General features: G+C 43.9%; 1 protein-coding gene across 5 annotated transcripts in view; it reads left to right on the plus strand.

Annotated features, from left to right (window-relative positions):
- The window catches only part of DCAF1 (DDB1 and CUL4 associated factor 1), a 50,908-nt gene extending 35,223 nt beyond the window's left edge, over positions 1–15,685 (plus strand). For 3 of the 5 annotated variants that reach the window (XM_017819987.1, XM_017819989.1, XM_017819988.1), the window contains exons 23-25: positions 3,609–3,617; positions 10,530–10,785; positions 14,695–15,685. In XM_017819987.1, coding sequence (XP_017675476.1) covers positions 3,609–3,617; positions 10,530–10,785; positions 14,695–14,753 — 324 coding nt within the window. In that variant the 3' untranslated portion in view covers positions 14,754–15,685. Of the gene's footprint in view, positions 1–1,892; positions 2,095–3,608; positions 3,618–10,529; positions 10,786–14,694 lie in introns of those variants that run through there. The other 2 variants (XM_017819990.1, XM_017819991.1) reach the window with 2 other exon arrangements.
- The last annotated feature ends 4,306 nt before the right edge of the window (positions 15,686–19,991 follow it).

Consider the following 19,991-nt stretch of genomic DNA (forward strand, 5'->3'; position numbering starts at 1 on the left):
AGAAGAAAGATGGAATCCCTCTGGCACACCTGTCTGTTGAGACCAACAAAACTAATTTGTTTCCTCATGAAAGGATTTTTCTGTGTATACATAAGCTCACACTTACGTAGGTGTTCACTACTTGCCTAGTTAGTGTCTGTGATTTAGAGTTTGAAAAACTGGTTATAACCTTTGAAGCTTGTTGGGACTTCTCACAGGGATTCTAAAACCACTTCTGGCTGAAAGAAGATGCTTTCTGATCTTTTTCTTGAAAATGGTGGAGGGGGAAATCCATATGAATCAACATGAACCTGGTATCTTTTTGGTCAAGGTTTTTAGAGCAGATACTAATCTGCTTGATCCCTGGGCATTCACACCTCGACTTGGTGTATGTTTGTATTTTTCTATCTGACCTACAGGGGTCTATGAGGACCTTTTTTTGCCTGTGCAGAAGGTAGTGAGTACTCAGATAGAAGGATGTCTGATGGGCAAGCCTAGCTCGGAAGTCATGTATCCAGAATAAAACTGCTTTAAAAATTGTGCTAGAGATAAGTTAAGAACTGTGGAGAAAAATATCTGTCTGGCTTTTTTTTTACTTGAAATTTTAATGCCTCATGATGTCAGTTCTGACAAATGTCAGCTGATAGCTCTGTGACAGGTTTCTGAAAAGCAGGAGACTGAGCGTCTTTAAAATGAACCTAGTGGGGATGGTTGGTCTGTAGATGTCTTTCCATTCCTTCCATAATTTAAGAAACAAAACTCTACTGCTCCTGCTTTCTCAATCCAAATCTTGGAAGATTAATTGGTCTGCTCCATAAATTGCCCTCAAATGAAATGATCAGGCTGACTCAGCTGGTTTGTGTGTGGTGCTGCTGCAGTAAATGTTTGTAGTTTTATTGGCAGTGCTGGAGAACAGCACCACTGTGGCTGAGTTCTCCCCTGGTGTTGTACTACGCTTTCCTGTGAGGTCTCTGGGAAACTGCCTTTCCCTAGGCATGGCCAGCAGTCCAGAGCTGTTGAACAGCACAAATGCTAAAGGATGTTGATACTCTGTGGTCTGTACTTACTGTGGTAACTGAGGGGAAGTGAAGATGTCTTGTGCTTAGCGAGAGTCCGTTTGCAGGCTCTTTTGTTGGATGTTTTACTCCAGAAATACTAGTCCTTCTGCCTTGAACTTCCATGAGTTTTGTGTATTATCTTAGTGCTGGGTGAGCGTCTAAATGGATCCATCAGCAATTGACAGTCTCACTCACAAGTATTTGCAAAACTATGTTCAGTCTCTGTGGAAATATGTAAGGGGTTTCTTATTTTTCAGTCCAGCAGCAAATTCTTCTTCCTGCTGTATTTGCCACTGTTTTGATACACTCCTTCAGAGTTAGACTTAGCAAAAATCAGGTGTGTGTCTGAGCTACTAGTACAGAGCCTGGACCATCTTTTGGTTGTTATCTTGCTCTGTTCTTACTTATTTCTCTTTCTTGGCTGATTAGTATCCCTCGTTTCACTTGGTAATCTACTGTCTTCTGCAGTGAGGCAGTCCAAGGGTTTCAGAGGAGATGTCAGGTGCCACAGGCTAGAAAAGGAGACCAGAAATACGAAGTGGTCAGAAAAACTAAACCCAGTGGCACTGGCTGAAGACAAAGTAGACTCAAAACTGAGCTCCGGATAGCGTAATCTTCTGAGGGGGTTTTGGGATTTTCAGTCTGTGCATTTTTCCTTCCCTATTTTCATTGTCCTTTCCATATTAGTGGTTTAAGGGCTGTTTTTCTCTCTGTGGTATGTGTGGGTGATACATCTGTGAGGCTCAAGTAGCATTCTCAGTTATTGTCACGCTGAGGGACATTTACAGCTTCAGCAGCAGGTTGCTTCACCTAGCTGTCCCTGTCCTATAAAGTGTGTTCTACTTCTTTTGCCAGAACTGAAGAACTGTTAATTATCCTGCAGTGCTTCTGGGCTATCGAAATGGTGATGGTAGGTGTGTAATTTGTCTTTTTGCATTGGTTTAGAATATTCTAGGTGATGGGAAATGAAAGCTTTGGAGATAAGGCAATAAAGACTCGAAAGACAATCGCTATTCTAACATATGGTTTAGCCAGGATGGGTAATGTTTTCCTCAGATTTCTATGTGGTCTTTGATCCCAGTTTCTACTTTTTTTTTTTAGGATTCTCCCCCTATCTGCCTGCAACAGCAATTCAACTGTACTTTTATTGCTGTTCTATTCTATGGTTGGTTTGGGTTTGTTCATGTGGATATTGATTTGCTGGGGGAAAGACCCCACAAACCTTAGTCCATATTGGCAGAAGTATTTGGGACCCATCAGACCACGGTGGTGCTTTGCCACTACAAGCTGACTCGAATGATTTATGTCATCAGGGACCATTAACTGAAGGTCCATTTCAGGAGCTGTTCCTGTAACATTGAAAGATATGGTTTGATTTGAAATCTTGCTCAAGATGAAATGGTTTACAGAATAATAGCTGGGAACAAGTATTTTCAGACAAATGTCTCAAGTGATAATAAATATGTGTTTATTGCACACCTTAATAGGAATCTTTGAGCTTAGTTGCAGCCTAAGTAAAGAGTGGTTTCTGTCAAAGACCTTTTTACAGAACAGATACATCTTTTGAACAGGCATCCTCCAAAACACATTTTTAAAAGAAATTTTTTCTCAGTACTTCTTACCACATTTTTTTCTCAGTACTTGTTACCACATTTTTTAGATAGCAGCAAATAACTGTGGCTGCTTCAGCCTATTCTGCTGTTTCAAAATCCATTTTCAGTAGCTTTCGGTGCAAACAGAGGAAATTCTTAGAGAAGTATGTGGAGTTTTCGGAAGGGTAGACTTAGTGTTATGGAATAAAACAGCTTCAGCAGAGATAAAAGCATATTCTGCCTGTTCAATGACAGAAATCAAAGGTGTCCTTCCTCTCACCTAACACATCTTTCTAGAATTCCCAGAATAGCTGGGATCCAAGAAAATAAAAGCTGCCTCAGCTGTGATGAGAAATGCCAGTCAGAAGCTTGAGAAAACAAAGGAACAAATTCTTGTCCATAGAGAGAGAGAGTTCATTTACCTGCCAAATTTTGAAATTCCTTTATGCACTGTTGTTCTTTGTCATGGAATTAAAGGAATGAACTTATTTTTGTGAGTGAGAGCATGAGATCAGTGAGAGGAAGGAAGAGAAGCAAATTGAGAAATTGTTCCTAGTTCTGTACACCATATATTATCTCTGAGCCCTACAGCACAGAGAATCAACAGTCATGTTAGAACACGTTTATCTCAAGTGAAATGATGGCTTGCACATGCCTCAGAGAGAACAGTGACTGGAGTCAGATTGATCATCATCAGGTAAAATGGAAACATTCCATAGGCAAAACCAGAGTTTGATCCAAAGAGTCCCAGCTGAGCCTCCCGATCCATCAGAGGCCCGTTCCCTTTAAAGCTTTTGTTTGTCTGTATTGTGGATGCTTTTTCATTCATCACAGGTAAGTTTAGACAAGCTAAACCTACTTACATAGACTAAGAGATTAACTGCTTTTTATTTCTCCACTCCATGTTTTGCCTCTGTGACACACTGCACGCTGTGTGCTGTTTCCTGTATTAAATCTGCACATACCTACACCTGCGTAGAAGCCCATGGTAAGATTCCTTGCTTGTTACATATAGTAACTCCTGCACATTCCCAGGCTTCTACATTTTTTAGCTCTGTGATCTCATTAATGGCTATGAAAAAGTAGAAATTCTAACACTGAAGTGGCAAAGAAAGGTAAAAGCAGGTGCAGCCTTGTAGTGTGAGGGAGACGAATACTTAGAATGAATTTAATGGTACATAATAGGAAATGGGTTTGCTGGCTGAGGAGAGGGATAGACACTAGGTAATCTAGGAAGTGAAATTCCTTACATGCTTGACCAGGGAGTCTTTTGGCTATATTTAAGCTTTTTCTACTGCCCCTTGTTCAGGGAGTGTGTTAAGAAGTGGTTGGGGGAGGAATTGGGTAGCAACTTTTAAGTGACTGAAAAGCAGACATGGTCACTCCTGAGAATTGCATGGCAAAGGCTCAGAAAGGACCAACGTGCTACACAGCTGCTTTGGGAGCAGAGAGAACAGCTGTCAGAAGATATGACAAGAGGATTGTCTGTGGAGAAAGATAAATCGCTAAAACACTTATTCCTCTGGAGTGAAACGTTCTTCAGGGAACTTGTATTTGAACAGAAAATCGTAAGTTCTTTTTTATGAAGGCAAAGCCCCTTCCCAGGGTGGAAATAGGAAGTAATTAAAATAATACTGATAATTTGGAGGCGATCAGGTTACTGAAAATGAGTTTGCTTTGCTCTAGGAGAAACTTGGGAAAGGAGGGTGAAAGAGGGGGAGAAGTAAACAAATAAATTGACCAAAATAATGAGATTATGGGAAACATGAATTTCTTTAAAAAGAAAACAAACCTAGGTGAAATAAGCAACTTAGAGAAGCAGATACTTTCCAGCAGATGATTAGACTTGGCTACCAATATCCAGAAGTGAATTAAATATGAGCCGAAAGATTTGAAATGGTGGGAAAAGCTTCACTGACGTTGGATTAAGTGTTTTGAAGGTAGAGAAAAGGCAGCCTCCCAGAGGAAGATAAGAATAGTTAGAGCAATACCATATGGCATGATTCAGACTGAGAGGTGCAATAGAGGCTGTTTTCAGAGGAAGGGACTGTTGCTGGAAAGCAGCTGCAGGTAAGAGGTGTTGACTTGGAGGTGATGATGGAGGTGAGCAGGGGGCTGGTGACAGCTGAGCAGTTCATAAAGCAGTCACAGGAAGCTGGGCACAGAACTATTGGTGCAATGCCTTGTTTTGCACTGTGAATCAGCTCCTGGTAGAGGAAGAAAAAGTGAATCAGGTGTGAGATGAAGCTTTTTGTAACAGCTGAAGCCATGTCAAATAAGCAACAAAACAGTGACCTGTAAATCTCAAAACTGAATAAAAATTTCCAGCCTGAATATCAACAATCAAAAAAGACCTGTGGGATCTTCTCTTGCCAGTTAAAGGCCAGCCTAGTATAAATTTGAGAGGTTATGTAATCTACAGTGGAGAAGTCTCAAATTCTGCTCACATGGTCATAAAATCTTTTTGGATTTGAGAAATGTAAAAAAACGCTATAAAAAGTCCTGAAAGTGCTTAAAAGCGGGCTGGTCTATTTTTATAAACTGCAGCTCTGCAGTGCTGTAAGTCAGACTTCCTGGAAGCACTTTGTACATACACTAATTTAGTGTTTGAATGCATTACAGAAATATGTTAAGATCAAAAAGTTGAAGTTCTGCCTAGGTAATGTGGTTTGCATCAATTTGAGTAAGTGAAATATGGGGTTTTCCTGAGCCTTTGAATAATTTTTGAGAGATAAACCCCAGGGAATGTGTTAAGTATCAATAGTCTGTACTACCTAAAAAGACAAATTTTGTGAATTTTGTGTGTGCAAAATGATTGGGTAAAGGGGAACAGTAAGAAGTCTGTGATGATGATGATGAAAGCTGATGAAGGCTGTGCAAACAAGCATCAAAGAACAATATGGCAGAAAACACATAACGCCTGAACAAGTGTAAAAGGTATTTACTAAGCTCTGAAAGGGCTGTAAAAACTGGCAATATGAAGAATTAGGTCAAACATTTTTTTTGCTCCAGTGCAACCACCCCAGTATTTGCCATTCCTTTAGGGGATGTTGTTTATTTTTTTTCCTTTGTGGTTAAAAATGATAAATTAATTGAACCAAATCTACTCTGCTTTCTGAATCTTTATGTAAGATTGCAAACTGGTAGTAGAGTTCAGTTACCAGTAATTTGCTTTGAGATGATCTTGAGATAATCCATTGCTATGTAATTAACTTTTCTGTAAGTTTATGTCCAGCTTTTGTTGTACTACTACATCTCTGTAAATCTTCCTGTACGCAGGCATGATAGAAAGGTGATGGGAATCACTTTTACCCTCTTAATCATCCTCAAAGCAATTCCAGGGTCATAGACTGTGTGTTGAAGCTCTTTATGTTACTGTGTGGGTGAGTTAGTGAGTGCTGAGAGATTTATCTTAAGATGAAAACTTAAATTATTGTTCCATTTTGCAGTCTGGTTCTAGAACTGATAGTTCCTGCATCCTTTATGCTTGCCTAAAATATATAACTGATGATACTATACATTACTAACTTATATTCTTAAGACCTTTTGAATTAAACTGACACAAACCCTCTGTATAGATGGTCTTTTTCAGCCTAAACTAGTCTTTAATAGTTGAGTTAAACAATTTCTGTGTTACACTTGGGCCTGTTCCTGTGTGGACATCCTATCCTGTGGATAGATATTCCACACTAAAATTGCAGCCTCCTTCTTTGCTATCCCCTAACAATTATAACTGGATTTTGGTTTATTCTCATTTGCTTTAAATTGTCATCTTTGCTCATTACCTTATTTTTACATGACCTTTTTGCTTTAGCTGGGGTGAAATATTCTGTAAAGTATTTATGCAGGGAGTGGGGCCAGGAAGCCATTTTGTGTAGGAAATAGGGTGGGTGTTTCCAAGATAAAAATTCCTTTATGATAATTGTGACACTGTGTTTTTGATGAGCAGAGAGAGTTGGCCATCCAGGTGTGTTGATACCACAGTGTCACCTGCATTGGTGACACTCTGTGTGCTGGACATGAAGAGGAGTAACACTGGTGCTGTGTTAGGAAGATAACACAGAAACCCCCTAGAATTCATATCCATTAATTAATAAAGTTAATACATATCTCTATCATATCCAGTTGCAAATTTGAATCTCATTAGGGGTCAATGAGTACTCAAAATTACTCTACTCTTGACATATATGAAGGTAAAACTCTTTAAATTAATCCAAAGTTTAATTATCTACAGCTAATTAATATACCTGAATCCCAGTGTAACTAAAATGGGGAGCAGTGTGACATCCTTAATTCAAAAGCTGGACTCCATCACGTCCCTCTGAGTGTTGCTTGCTCTGTTTAAAAGGCACCATTAGATTTTTTTCTTTTTTTTTTTTTTCCCTCCATCATAGCCTCAGGTTGAGATTGTTTGTAATCTTCCATGATTTCCATGGGAAGACAGGGGTTTGGTCTGGCTGCACTGCAGTCAGGTGCACCTGGCTGTAGCACAGGGAGCACAGGGCACACACAGACACCAGGCTGGGAGTCAGAGTGCTGATAGGGAGGTAAAATGTTTCACAGGGGGAAGGTTATGAGATGGTCGGTTTGGGATTCTGTAGTACTACCCTTGTGCCTTCTGCAAAGGGAAGTGGCAGCTGTGGAGTGGCTTCTGTTGGAGAGGGAGGAAAATATTCTCTAGGGAAGCAGAGGAGAAATGTGAATACTCCATGAACAGTTCACATTCTGATCCAAGCAAAGTTTCAACCCAGACAGAAGAATATCTTTAGGCATCTAAAGGAGTTAGTGATGGCTGAAGCAATTCCTTGGTATTGTTCAAGTCCTCTGGAGAGTGCTGGCCCATGGGTTCTATGGAGCAGTTTACTCCAATGAGGAAGATGAGCACAGGTGCCTGGATGTTTTGCATAGATGTGCATGCTGGTTCTGTTTTCCAGCAGTACCTGTGTCATTGCCCAAAGCTCTTGGGAATGACTGATGAGTAGACAGGAACTTGCTTTTGCAGGTTTTTCCTACAGAAACAGATATGGTTTGGAATAACTGTTCTGCCTGTCTTCCCTCGTGACGTGGCACAAGGATTTTTTTCACTGCTCTTACTCAGAGTGCTTGTTTGAGTCACTGTGGAAGGTGTGCCATTTTCCACCTGTGTATGGATCCCTAACACGAGACAGTTGTGTCTGACGAGGATTCATCCTGGATCCCCACTAACAGGTCGGATATCACTCACATGGGATGGTGTTAGACTGCACCTGGTACTCCCTCACACCTTTCTGAGCTGTATATCCCACGGATTGGGTCTGGGTGCAGAAATTCTGGAGCTTTCTTAGGAGAGCTCTCCCATGAGTGTGCAAGCCGTGTATTCCAGCTGGGAGTGCTGCACTGTGCCTGCAGAGGGTTGTGCTCGGGGGTGGCTCAGAGGCACAATTTATTTGCCTGTTACTTGGCAGAAGCATCACAGTGTCCAAGTTCCTGTCTAGGTTCTTTAAAATATAAGGTTTGTCAGGAATGAAGTTGCTCCTCCTGAACCCTGTTATATATCACTCCTCAGCTCTGTAAGGATGTCACTGTGTGTGTCACACTGCCACACACACACCTGACTCCTTGGTTGCTTTACCAAGGACAGGTATAATTTTGATCTCATCTTACTGTTCCTAGGTGGGTTTTAAATGAGTGTGGCCAATTCTAACCACCTACTTTAGATTAAGTAATTTAAACTGTAGAAGTGGAAACATCTCGGTTCTTCTGGTGCTGTTTGTATTCTCATAAAGTATTTTTTCCCTCACTGGTTGGTATAATCCTTCAAAGTTAATTTGCAGCAAAATATACAACCTTTCTGTGTAATTTGGCTCTTACCCTTGTCAGCCAGAAGGAATTTTTACTTTAATACAACTATATTTAATTTCATCCTATATTTGAAGGATATTGCTATATATGCCTTGCCTTAAGCTGGAATGAAAATGTTGATGAAATAGTATTTCAATTTCTAATAAATACATTACATGTGAAACATAATCAAATGAGGCTGACATTTTAAGTCCTTGTGGGCTATATATTTAAGAAAAAGATGCTTTCAGAAATTCCACAGATGTGGAAAGAAAGATGGTACCTAACTTATTTCAGAATCCTTTAGGTTTTACCTACATGGACTCTAAATGAATCTTGTAGACAACATACTTTTTTCCTAAAGTTCAGGTGTGTCTCTAGCTCCAGATACAGAGAAATTTGGCTTAATTTTTCCAGGCTTTTTGAATAAATTGACATCTTTTCTGCTTCAAAGCTGTTTAGAGACTGAAAAAGGAAAATAAAATCTCCTGCCTTTTTCAGTTTTTAATCAGTTTTTCAATTCTGAGTAGAGTGATAAGCTTTAGGACATTGGTCTTTCTGCAGGTACTGCATAGAGCAAAACTAAATTCAAATTATTAAGACAAAAGCTTTTATACTCAGTATATTTTATGGAAAATTATACAGATTATGACATTGCAGTTTAAAACTGTGAAGTGCAAGTAAGGTGTTTCCTCTCCCAGTGTGTATGCAATTCAAAAAGCGATGTCTGTTTGTTTGAAGACACATTGACTCAAAGTATTAAGTTTATAGTTGACTAAAATAAGCACAGGCTTTCATACAGGTTGGTTTTAATTTTACACTTAATACAAGCTTTTAATACAAGAAAACTGTGTATAGCAAACCAATGCTTTTATACTGTAATCTCCATTTAATAACAGGGCACTTCTGGTCAGCAGAGGAGACTTGGCTGCCTTTTCCAAGTGAAGAAACAATACAATTTGGTCAGGCTTCCTGGCATTCCTTGTTTCTCTTGCCTGTGACAGATGTTGGATTTGTGTGGGTGTGGTGGGCTTTTTATAGCACTGACTGAAGAAAAAGTAGGTTGGGGAGATGACAGTAAAGGACTTTCCTCTGTCCTTTTAGATCTGAAGATGCAGCAGTCTAAATAGCACAGTGGGAATGTGGTGAGCTTGAGGACCAAACCATCCTTTGAAGTGGGTTGTTAGATGTCTATCTTAATTGCTTCCTAATTTTGCAGAATGTGTTCCCCTCCCGAAGCAAAGGAGCAATTAAGGCTGAATGAGTTGAGAGCTGCCTCCCTGCCACATGAGAGCACTCTGTTAGAGAAACAGGCTGTGGCTCTGAGATGAGCAGGTGTATTGAACCCTTTTAGTCCTGGAGACCTCCTGGAGCTTGGCTTGTGCTGGTAGGTTGTCTGGAAGAAGGATAGGACTGTAACAGCTCCTTCCCACTTGGTCTTCTCTGTTACACACAGATTTCTGGATTTCATCTGTGCAATGAGGAGTTCAGGAATTCAAATTCTTATAGTTTGATAGAGAAAGATCTTGATCCATAGGTAAATACCAAAGATGAGACCTCTGAGCTGCTTTAAACAGTTCTGTCATCCAAAGCTGCTTCAGGGATTGGTTTAGGCTAATGGTATCCTTCCCTACATTTTACATCTCATCCAGATGGGAATGGCAGGGACAGAACGTGCATGCTGTTTGATGGCAAGCAGAGGTTTTGGTCCAGCTGAAACTAAAGCAGTTAGCACAAGACTAGCAACAAAGCCATGGATTAACAGGTCTTACTGCATGTCCTTCTCAAGAGTGCCTTGTGATGACACATATTGGTGGCCAGTACTGGAGCGGAGCTTGAGCCAAGGGTATCTGTATTGCACCAGCACTTTGCAGACAGGACTTTGCAGGCTTGGAAGTGATCTAACATGTGATGTAGCTGTGGAGAGAGTGCTTAGATGGGAGATGGGAGTGTGTTCATAATGTGTGATACCTGGATATGGGGAGAAGTGAAAACTATAGGTATGTTTTCTTCAATTATTCTTATTCCATTTTACATTTGTCTTAGTGTCTGCAATGGACTGTGTTTGCTGTCTTTATAGGAGGAAGAGGAGCAAGAGGAAGAAGATGATGATGAAGATGATGATGACACAGATGACCTTGATGAACTAGATACAGACCAGCTGCTGGAGGCTGAGCTGGAGGAGGATGAGAACAACGAGAACGCTGGTGAGGATGGAGAAAATGACTTTTCTCCCTCCGATGATGAGGAGATTGCCAACCTCCTGGAAGAGGGAGATGAGGGTGAAGATGAGGATTCTGATGCTGATGAGGAAGTCGAGCTGATTCTTGGAGATAGTAAGTGTGTGCCCAGCTTGGTGAGCTTGTCCTCTGGTTAAGGTCCTGACAAATATGCAACATCTAAATCTCCCCTGAAATGACTTAGCTGAGGCACAGATCATCGTCCTTGTTCACCTGTGGCCTCTCTAGGTAATCTGCTGGTAAAAACAGCTCTTACATGAGAGAACAACTGTGCATTCTGGAAAAGGAGGTATCTCCTTTCTTCAAGTGCTCCCAGGTGTGTGTGTGTGAGAACTTGGCAGGCCAAGAAACTCCACGTGAAGAAGCCTTGTCTGATTGCTTGCCTGTCCTGCCCTTCAAGGGGACACAGGTTTAACTGTTACTTCCCCTGTCCTCTGCCTCATTTGTGCCTGTAAGGACATGAAACACTTTTGGTCCTTGGTGCTGTCCTTTCTCTCTTGTAATGGTTTGAAGTGCAAAGTCAACATGGCATTTCTGACTTCACTTCCTTTATCAGACTGTTCTGAAGCTAACATAACTTTTGGGATACAGTTTAAATTGTTCTCTTTTTCTGGCACTCCACAAACTCCACAAAACTTTCTAACCACTGGGTTAGAAAGTTAAAGAGTGTGTGTGTGTGTGTGTGTGTGTGTGTGTGTACCCCAGGGACCCTGGGCAGCCAACTGGGTGAGGAAGGAGTAATCGAGGGACTTTTAAAGGGCTCCAGGGAGCAGAAGCAACCTGGAACATGCCGAACAGGAGTGGGCAAATGGGCGTGGCACAGCAAGGAGGGCACAGCATGGCAGTTTGTGCAGGCAGAGTGAGCAGGAAGGGTTTGTTTCTGATCATCCAGGAGCATCCAATAGAGGCAGCAGAGTCAGTAGCTGGTAAGAAAGAGCAAAGAGATCCTTTCAGCCAAATCTTATTAGCATATTAGTTTAAGCTCCCTCAGTTATGGTGTTGACACGCTGTAAAGCTCGATCCCTTAGAGCTGTGGGAGTCACTGTACCAGCCCTGTCAGAGGCCTCCAGACAGACAGACCTGCTGATGGCAGATGCAGCTCTCCAGGTCACAGGTTGCCAGGAGTGCCTGATGCCTCTTCCTGAGACTGGAAGCAAGGTCAAGTGACCTGGGAAGAATACAGAGATGCTGCTTGCCACTGTAGGGAAAAAATTGTGTGGCAAAAGCTGAACTGGAGTTGAAGCTGCCAGAAATGGGGATGGGGGGCAGTAAAAAAAAGTCTTCTCAAATACATTAATGGCAATAGGCACTATAGAAATATCATTGGTCCATTCCAGGATGGAGATGGTCTCCTCACAAACAGGGACAGAGACAAGGCAGAGGTGTTTATGCTTTCTTTGCCTCTGTCTTCAACATGGTGACAGACCAAGGGGGTCTCAGTGCCCTGAGCTGGAGAACCAAGACTGAGAATGATCAGCTCCCAGTTGACCCTGAAATTGTGCTGGATCTGCTGTTCCAGCTGGATCCCTACAAATATGGGGCCTGATGGGATGAATCCCATGATGAATCCCAGAATCCTCAAAGAGCTGCTGATGTCATCACAAAACCTCTCTCGGGGATTTTTTTTTGGGTTTTTAAGTGGTCTTGGGAATCCAAAGAGGTTCCAGCTGACTGGAGGCTGGTGAATGTTGTCCCAGTTTTCAAGGAGGACCCCGGAAACTCCAGGCCTGTGAGTCTCACTTCAGGGCCTGGTAAAGTTATGGAGATTATTCTGGGAGGGATTGAAAACACCTGAAAGACCACACAGTCAATTGGTCACAGCCAGCACAGATATGAATCCATTAGAGAGTGTCCAAAGGAGGGCAACAAAGATCATGAAGGGCCTTGAGGGGAAGCCATGTAAGGACACTGAGGGCACTTGGTGTGTTCAGCCTGGAGAAGAGGAGACTGGGGGGAGACCTCATTGCAGTTACAACTTCCTGGGGAGGGGCAGGCACTGATCTCTGCTCTCTGGGGACCAGGGACAGCACCCAGGGAATGGCCTGGAGTTGTGCCAGGAGGTTTAGGTTGGATGTTAGAAAGAGGATCTTCACTCAGAGGGTGGTTGGGCTCCCCAGGGCAGTGGGCACAGCACCAAGGCTGTGCTCAAGGAGAGTTTGGATAATACTCTCAAGCACATGATGTGACTCTTGGGGATAGTCCTGTGCAGGGCCGGGAGCTGGACTCTGATCCTGATGGGTCCCTTCCAACTCAGCATATTCTGTGAACATACAGTGGGTGTGTTTCAAAGCAAAGTAAGTCAAAGAACAGTTGAAACAGGGGAGTGAGAATGGCTTTAGTTCCTTGTGCTTTAGAAGAGGTTCTGATTCCTTTTTGGGAATAGTCCATGATGAACCTTTTAAGTATGAATTTGTCTTCCTCCCCTTTTGTCACCACCTTGGGGACGTTAGATATGTTTGTCAAAGCAGTGTATTTATTGTGCAGATCTTTCAGGAGCTTGTTCCTGGGCCAGCTGGGTGTAATTTTTTGAAATGCACATGTGACATAGGATGGAAGAAGTGTATTGAATTCTCACCAGCAGTGTGGCTGACACTTGATTCTGTTTCCTGTTCTTCTGTAATCCAAAATGGCAACTTCCAGGCAGGTCTATGCAAACTAACTATGGTAAGCAGTTAACTGCAATCAGATTTACCTATAGACATAGAGCTCAAAATTGGAAGGTTGTGTGGTGCACTGGAGAATAGTGAGCTTTCCTCTGGGGTTAAAAAACCCCCCAGCAAAACCCCAAAACTCCAACTTTTCGAGCTTCTCTTTATCCCCATAGTTTCTGGACTGTTATCTTGCTTATGCTTCTTTCCCTCTTACTGTGTAAGTGTGGCTGCTGCAGCACTGGCTGGTGTTCTCCAACCACCCTTAGGTGGCTGTGGCTGTTCTGGGAGCACTGATGACCCTCAGCTTAGGCTCAGTCCGAGGGATGGTGAGATGGAGCATCCCTTGCTGATCACAGTGGAAGGGCAGCTGGCTGATCATCAGGGAGGAGGGTTGGGGGAAAGGGTTTGTGCCCTCTCTGCTTGCCTGTGATTTTTTTTTCCCCCTAAGGATAGTGTGTGGGAAGGGATGAACCTTCCAGAAGGCCTTGCTTACCTTGACAGGCATTTTACAGATTCAGTATAACTGAGATGGCTAAGAGGAAGTCCTGGTGTCTTTTTCTTTTCTTTTTAACTATTTTTAATACCTAGTTTACTGCTGCATCCAATGAATTCGCATAAGAAAAAGAGCCAACATCACCTCTAAGGTAAGGCAGGAGCCCTCTTGCTTGCCAGAGCTGCTACCACTCCCCTCTTGCACAACTGAGGGAGTAGAGAACTTATGTTTTAAGATAAAAAGCAAGTGTGTGTGTGTGTGTGTGTGTGAGACTGCTTCTGGCAAACCCTTTCATGTCTTTATTCTGTACCACAATGAAGAAAACCAGCAAAAGCACAGTTTTCAGGTCACCTTTAATGAGTGCCATGTAGTTAAATTCATTACCGAAACATTTGGGTTGCTAGAGGAAGGTTCTGGTTGTGAATGTAGGGATTGATTCCCCCTCAGAGGGGTCCATCTCACTGCATAATGAATTACCCCATGCACATTACACAGCAGCCCTATTTCACCACATCAGGCTGGTGGAACTGTCCAGCTGTGAGGAGTGACTGCTACATCTGTCCAGCCCCTGGCACGGAGAGCTGTGCAGGCAGCTCACTGCTGGTGTCCTCCCCACCTTGTCGGGGGGAAAACCTGCGAGCTCATAGGAACTGCACTGGCTAAAGCTGCTCTCCTTGAGCTTCTCTTTTAAGCAGGGAAGGAAAGCTCTGGTGCAGATTTCCTGGCTGCTGCTGAGTGATTTGGAGCACTAATGGCTCTGGCTGCCTCTGTCAGTGCTGAGAAGCTGTGGCCTCGAGCAGGGGTGTCCCAACAGCTGTGCTCTGCCATAAACCAAACATAACCCACGTGTCTCCTTTCCAGCCGACAGCTCGGATAACTCTGACTTGGAGGACGACATAATCCTGTCTCTGAATGAGTGAGGAGCGGCTGCCGGGCGGGGTGTTGGCAGGAGGAGATGCTCCCTTCCCAACAGAAGACCAGAGACCAAATTGGAAACCAGTTCTGAGCACCCCAGCCCTGCTTTTCCTGGGAGAACCCGAGGAACTCCTGCCAGCCCTCTGTGTTGGTTTGAGTCAGCTGGAGGCTTGGGGCTAAGTCTCAATAAAGAGACCTGGGGTTAGGCCTCATTTCTCTCTGCCTTTTTTTTTTTTATTTTTTATTTTAGGCTGAGATGATTCTCCTCTTCAAGGAAACTTCTGAAGATATTTCACAATATATTTTCTTTGTATAAAGTTCTTTCCTAAAGAACAAAAATAGTTTTATAAAAAAAATTAAAAAGAAAAAAAAAGGCAAGTGTTCTAGTAAAGAGGGGATGACCTTTGTATTCCTGTAGTACCTTGTTACCATGGGGTAGGTTCAGGGGAGAAAAATTGTTTAAAATTAAATAAAATTTATGCAACTACCAAGTGAAATAAGAGGATCATGATTTCTAATATTGTTGAGGAGTGAGAATATTTTTATTTTAAATATGATTTTATTTTTAAAAAAAAAGAACTACAGGTGTTATACCTGCTAATGCGCCAGTGTGTTCCAGATGCTTTTGTTGTCCAGGGAAGAGCCCCTGGAGTGTTTGCTAATGGAGATAGTGATACCAGCTGTAGTGGGAGGCTGAAATCCTGGCTGGGCCTAGTCAGAGCCTGGTACTCCTGAAGACATGGGAATCTGGGATTGAAGTTTGAGCCCTTTTTCTCCCCTCTGCCCTTTGTGGTTCAAGTTTTTTAATCTTTCTTTCTTTTTTGTTTGTTTTTTTTTTTTTTTTTTTTTTTTTTTTTTCCTTCTTGCCCTCTGTGTGGAAACTGCAAATTGAAGGCCTTTTTCTTTAATGTAAAGTGTATTTATTAAAAAATTAAATACAAATCCTGTGTCTGTTTATGGCTGTGCATTGTAGCCATGCATTCCCCTGCCAGCCATGCAAAGTGGTGGTCCATGTGCCTCTGTGGAGCTTGGCTGGAGAGCAGCCAGGTGTAGCTGGTGGCCTGGCTGCAGCGAGGAAGGGAAGGGCAGAGTAAACAGGAGTGAGCTTTGGGAGCACAGGCTCCATTAGGATGGACATTGCACAGTGCCTGTGGGTTCCAGTCTGATCACTTGGGTTGCTTGACAGCCTGGAATTCCCAGTGTGGACATCCAGGTGGGAGCTGGGACGTGCTGCTTGGTGCCAGGCTGTGGTGGTGTGTGAAGGTGCACTGGAGTGTCCGCTGTGTAGCTGAGCCAGAGAATTCACCCCCTCCCTGGTGTGTGTCAGGAGCTGGGAGCAGCACAGCCCTCCTCCTGTGGTCTGGCATTGCCAGGCTGCCCTGTGGCTGTCTGGGCAGAACACAAATCAGGGGCTCCTGTTGGTGCATGACCAGGGCCCTGCCCTCAGAACTGGCAGTGGAGTGTTTGATTTCACAGTGCAGCACCCACTGCACGGCGGGTCAGAGCTGGCAGGTGAGTGTTCTCCCTGCTTGCTTGGACAAGGCCACTACCTGTGCTGTTTATTGCAAGGTGTTCAGATAACATCCACTCACTTTTTAACCCTTTCTCTGTTTTGCCCACTTTCAGAATAGGGTTTTAAGCAGAACAGGGAACTTGAGGCTTCTCACTCGACACTACAGCCAGTTTTCCACCATGAACTCTGCATTTCAACTAAGCTTAAGGTCCTGCTGGAAGAGGAAGGATTTCCTTTTTAACTGAGAGAAGGGATAGTTTTTCTTCCCTCAAGCATTGCATCTACTTAATGCACTTACCCAGGGCTGCTTGTTAATAATTAAAAAGAAAGGTTCTGCTGCAACTTATAATGGATAATTGTACCCTACAGAGTCGATAAAGATGAACGAGTTGCAATTACTACAGCATTTAAGGACAGCAATTGGAGCAGCATTCTGATTAAATGAGGGGATTGAAAATCGGATATCCCACCTAACAGCTGTGGAAACAGCCTCTGCCTTATCAGAAACCATCTTATCTGACTTCACCATAGAAAATGTGCTGCTTAGGAGGAGGAAAAAGAAAGTAAAGCATGTACTCAGCTACTACTACCAGGGAACTGCTGTGCCAGATGCCTGTGTCTTGTTCTGGCATTATACCCCAGCTGTAATGGGCAGCATCTGCTGCTGGTTTGGGCCTGGCTGACTCAGAGAAATTTGCCTACTAGTTGTGTGAAACAGAACCAAAACACGTAGGATGGAGCTCCCGTGTGTACATTTGACTTGAACCTGGGCTGCTCTAAGTATATCTCTGTAAGTACATCTGCTGTAAGTATGCTGTAAGTGCTCTCCCCTCCCACACCTGCCTTGACTTCACTGGACAGAGCCAAAGGGACTGTTTGGGCATTATCTTGTGGTGAAGGAGGTAGAGCCTGCAGGTCACCCCCCCAAACCTGCTGAAGCAGCCCCTGCTGCCTGTTCTGGGCAGACCCAGCCTCTCTGAAGTTAAATTCACAGCTGAGGGAGGCTGCCTGAACCCTGTGTTACTGGGGGGTGTCACTGAAGGATGCTGGGGAACAGGTGACTGTAACAGCCTGGGTGCAAATCAGGATTCAGACTTGGGGACTAGCAAGGATTTGTTTGTTTAAGTCCATAATTCTGCAGCTACTTGAGATGGGGGGAAAATCTCAGCATTTGGAAAAATCACCTCTTCCCCTGACATCATGATTTAATCTATTTAAAAGCATAGTGCTTGGAAAAAGTCCTATAATCTTCTGGAATACACACAGCACATGGCTGACGTGATGCCATACAATATTTCTTCTATGCAGCTGTTACAGGCCCTGGCTTAGGGGGTGGAAGGAGATTTAAATGTCCTGCCAGCTGGCTGAGACACCCACCGACCTCTGCAGCAGAGAGGAGCCCCTGCAGGAAGGCTGTGTTTCCTCCCACAATGTGAGCAGAGACGAACCCAGCACAGCCTGTGCCCTCCTGTCAGTGTCGTTCCTATGTGTGGTCCTCCTCACTCTGGGACCCAACCCCAAGTAACTGCTCAGCCCATTTGGTGCAGCAACACCCTTCCGTGGAGCACATCCTGTGGAATGCCCGTGCCAGCACCTGGGAGGGAGAGCACGTCCCTGAGAGAGCAGGGTACAAACCCCGGGGCTGGGCAGTGGCTTAACCTTTGTGTCAGGGAAGGGTGGTAACTGAGGTGTGATGGGCTCCTCAGCACTGGTCACAGCACACCCAGGGCTGGCCTTCATCCCTGTTTTTTTTTGTAGTAAAGGCAGCCAGCAACTGAAGTTAAAGACCCAAATGTTTGCTGAAGGAGTGTTTAAAATAAAAGATGGAGTAGCTCAGTCTGAGCACTAATGCTCTCAGACCAGCCAACCCATCCTCTCACACCCAGTCCCACTTGAGTTTCAGAGCACCCTCAAAGAGCCCAGACCATTACCCTGCTGTGATTACCCCACTGCTCCTACTGTCCCGGGCTGAAAGGCACACCCACCTCCCAAACCCCCCAGCACTGTCATACCCCACATCTTCCTACATCACCGCGTGTCTCAGGCCTGCCCCATATTGTGCATCTTCTCTCCAGAACTGCAGCCCATCCCAGTTTAAGGGACAAGTCTTTGATGCTCTAAGATACAGATGTAGTGTTATTTTGCTGTAATGGTCAAGTCTTTTTCAGGCCTGTTTCTCTTGGACCAGCCTGGATACAAGTGTGAAGGGATGGGAAGGAGGACACAACTACAGGACAGGTCCTTTGGCCTTGGCACAGTCTGTTCAAACAAGGCTGTGGCTCTCTTGCATGCCAGGGAGCAGGGAGGCTCAGGTCATCATGTCAGAGGGATGCTGCTGCTTCTCTCTCAGGTGTTTTTTCCTTAACTCTCTGACTTCTCCTTTTAATTTGTTGGTAGGAGGGAAATCTGTTTGGTCCATGCACACATGCTCACACCCATCAGCCCCTCTCTGGGAACAGAGATCCCATCATTAAAACTCTTACCCAACCCAACGCACGATGACGTTTACCTTCTAAATAACCCTATTTACTGATTTCACAAGGGAAGTGGGAGATGGGGGATTTCAGGCTGTTCCCTTGCCAGGAAGCGGTTGCAGCTTTTTTTTTTCCTTTCAATTCCTCACATTCACACACCGTAACACACGCAAAGACACACACGAGGCCACGCCACAGCAGCTCGAGCTACAGCTCCCTGCCACCACAAAGCCAGGCAGGCACTGCTGTGGCACCACGACACGCTCTGGCTCAGGCTGCAGGACACTTCCAGGACACCTCCAATGCACAGGAAGACTCCCACAAAAGGCTCTAAATCACTCTAGGACTCGGCCATGAGGGGCATTTAATAGCACTTGGTTTCAGATAACACTTAATCTTACAATTGTTGACATTTGACACTGTCTTCAGTACAACAGCATCGGGGACTTGGTCACAAGGTTTAAGTCCTTGTTCCTGTAACCTTGTAAAGCCGGGGCAGTCCAGCTCCCCTGCACCTCCCTGTGCCACCAGTGCAGCCAGCCTGGAGGGCGGCTGGGAGTGCTGGAGTTGCTCCTCTGTCCCCACAGCTTTCCCAGGTCCCTGCTGCTCCTGGCAGAGCAGCCAGCTCACCTCTCCCTGACCTGTGCCTGCACCCCCATGGACAACACCCTCCGTGGCCTCCGAGCTGCACTCGGGCCCTTACGGACAGAATGAACATTTTCTGGGGTACAGAAGATGCATCAAGTGAAATGCAAACCCTCTCCTGATCACACTAACTCATTAGATTTACTTTTAACATAATCACAGTATTGAATGTTAAAATAACAAAACTCAACAAACAAAACTCAACCCACACTTGTTGATATCAACACATTATTAAATTAAGCAACTGCTCACACATGACCATGTCCCTACTGTGACACTGCAGGGTTAAAAAATAAAAAAATAAAAGCATCTTACACTGCATTTATGCTCCCTGCTAAATAGGTTTTGACACCAATCATACCTGAGAGCAGTTTTAGAAGGGCCTTTGGCAGCCATCAGCAAGTGAGTTGCTGGGTCACAGAGAGTGGTGCAAGACAGACTCTGGTTCTCCCAGGATTTTGTTCACTTGCTTACCACCAAAACAAACAAAAAACCCCCTGCAAATTTAAAGAAACTTTAGTGTTTTTAATCCCACACAATTTTCTGTAAGCTTCCTAAAATCTACAGGCATCGTTTTAAAAAATAAAAATATCCCCAAACCTAACAGTGTG

Source organism: Lepidothrix coronata, unplaced genomic scaffold (genome assembly GCF_001604755.1).
Source record: "Lepidothrix coronata isolate B3197 unplaced genomic scaffold, Lepidothrix_coronata-1.0 Scaffold78, whole genome shotgun sequence".
Lineage (NCBI taxonomy): Eukaryota > Metazoa > Chordata > Aves > Passeriformes > Pipridae > Lepidothrix > Lepidothrix coronata.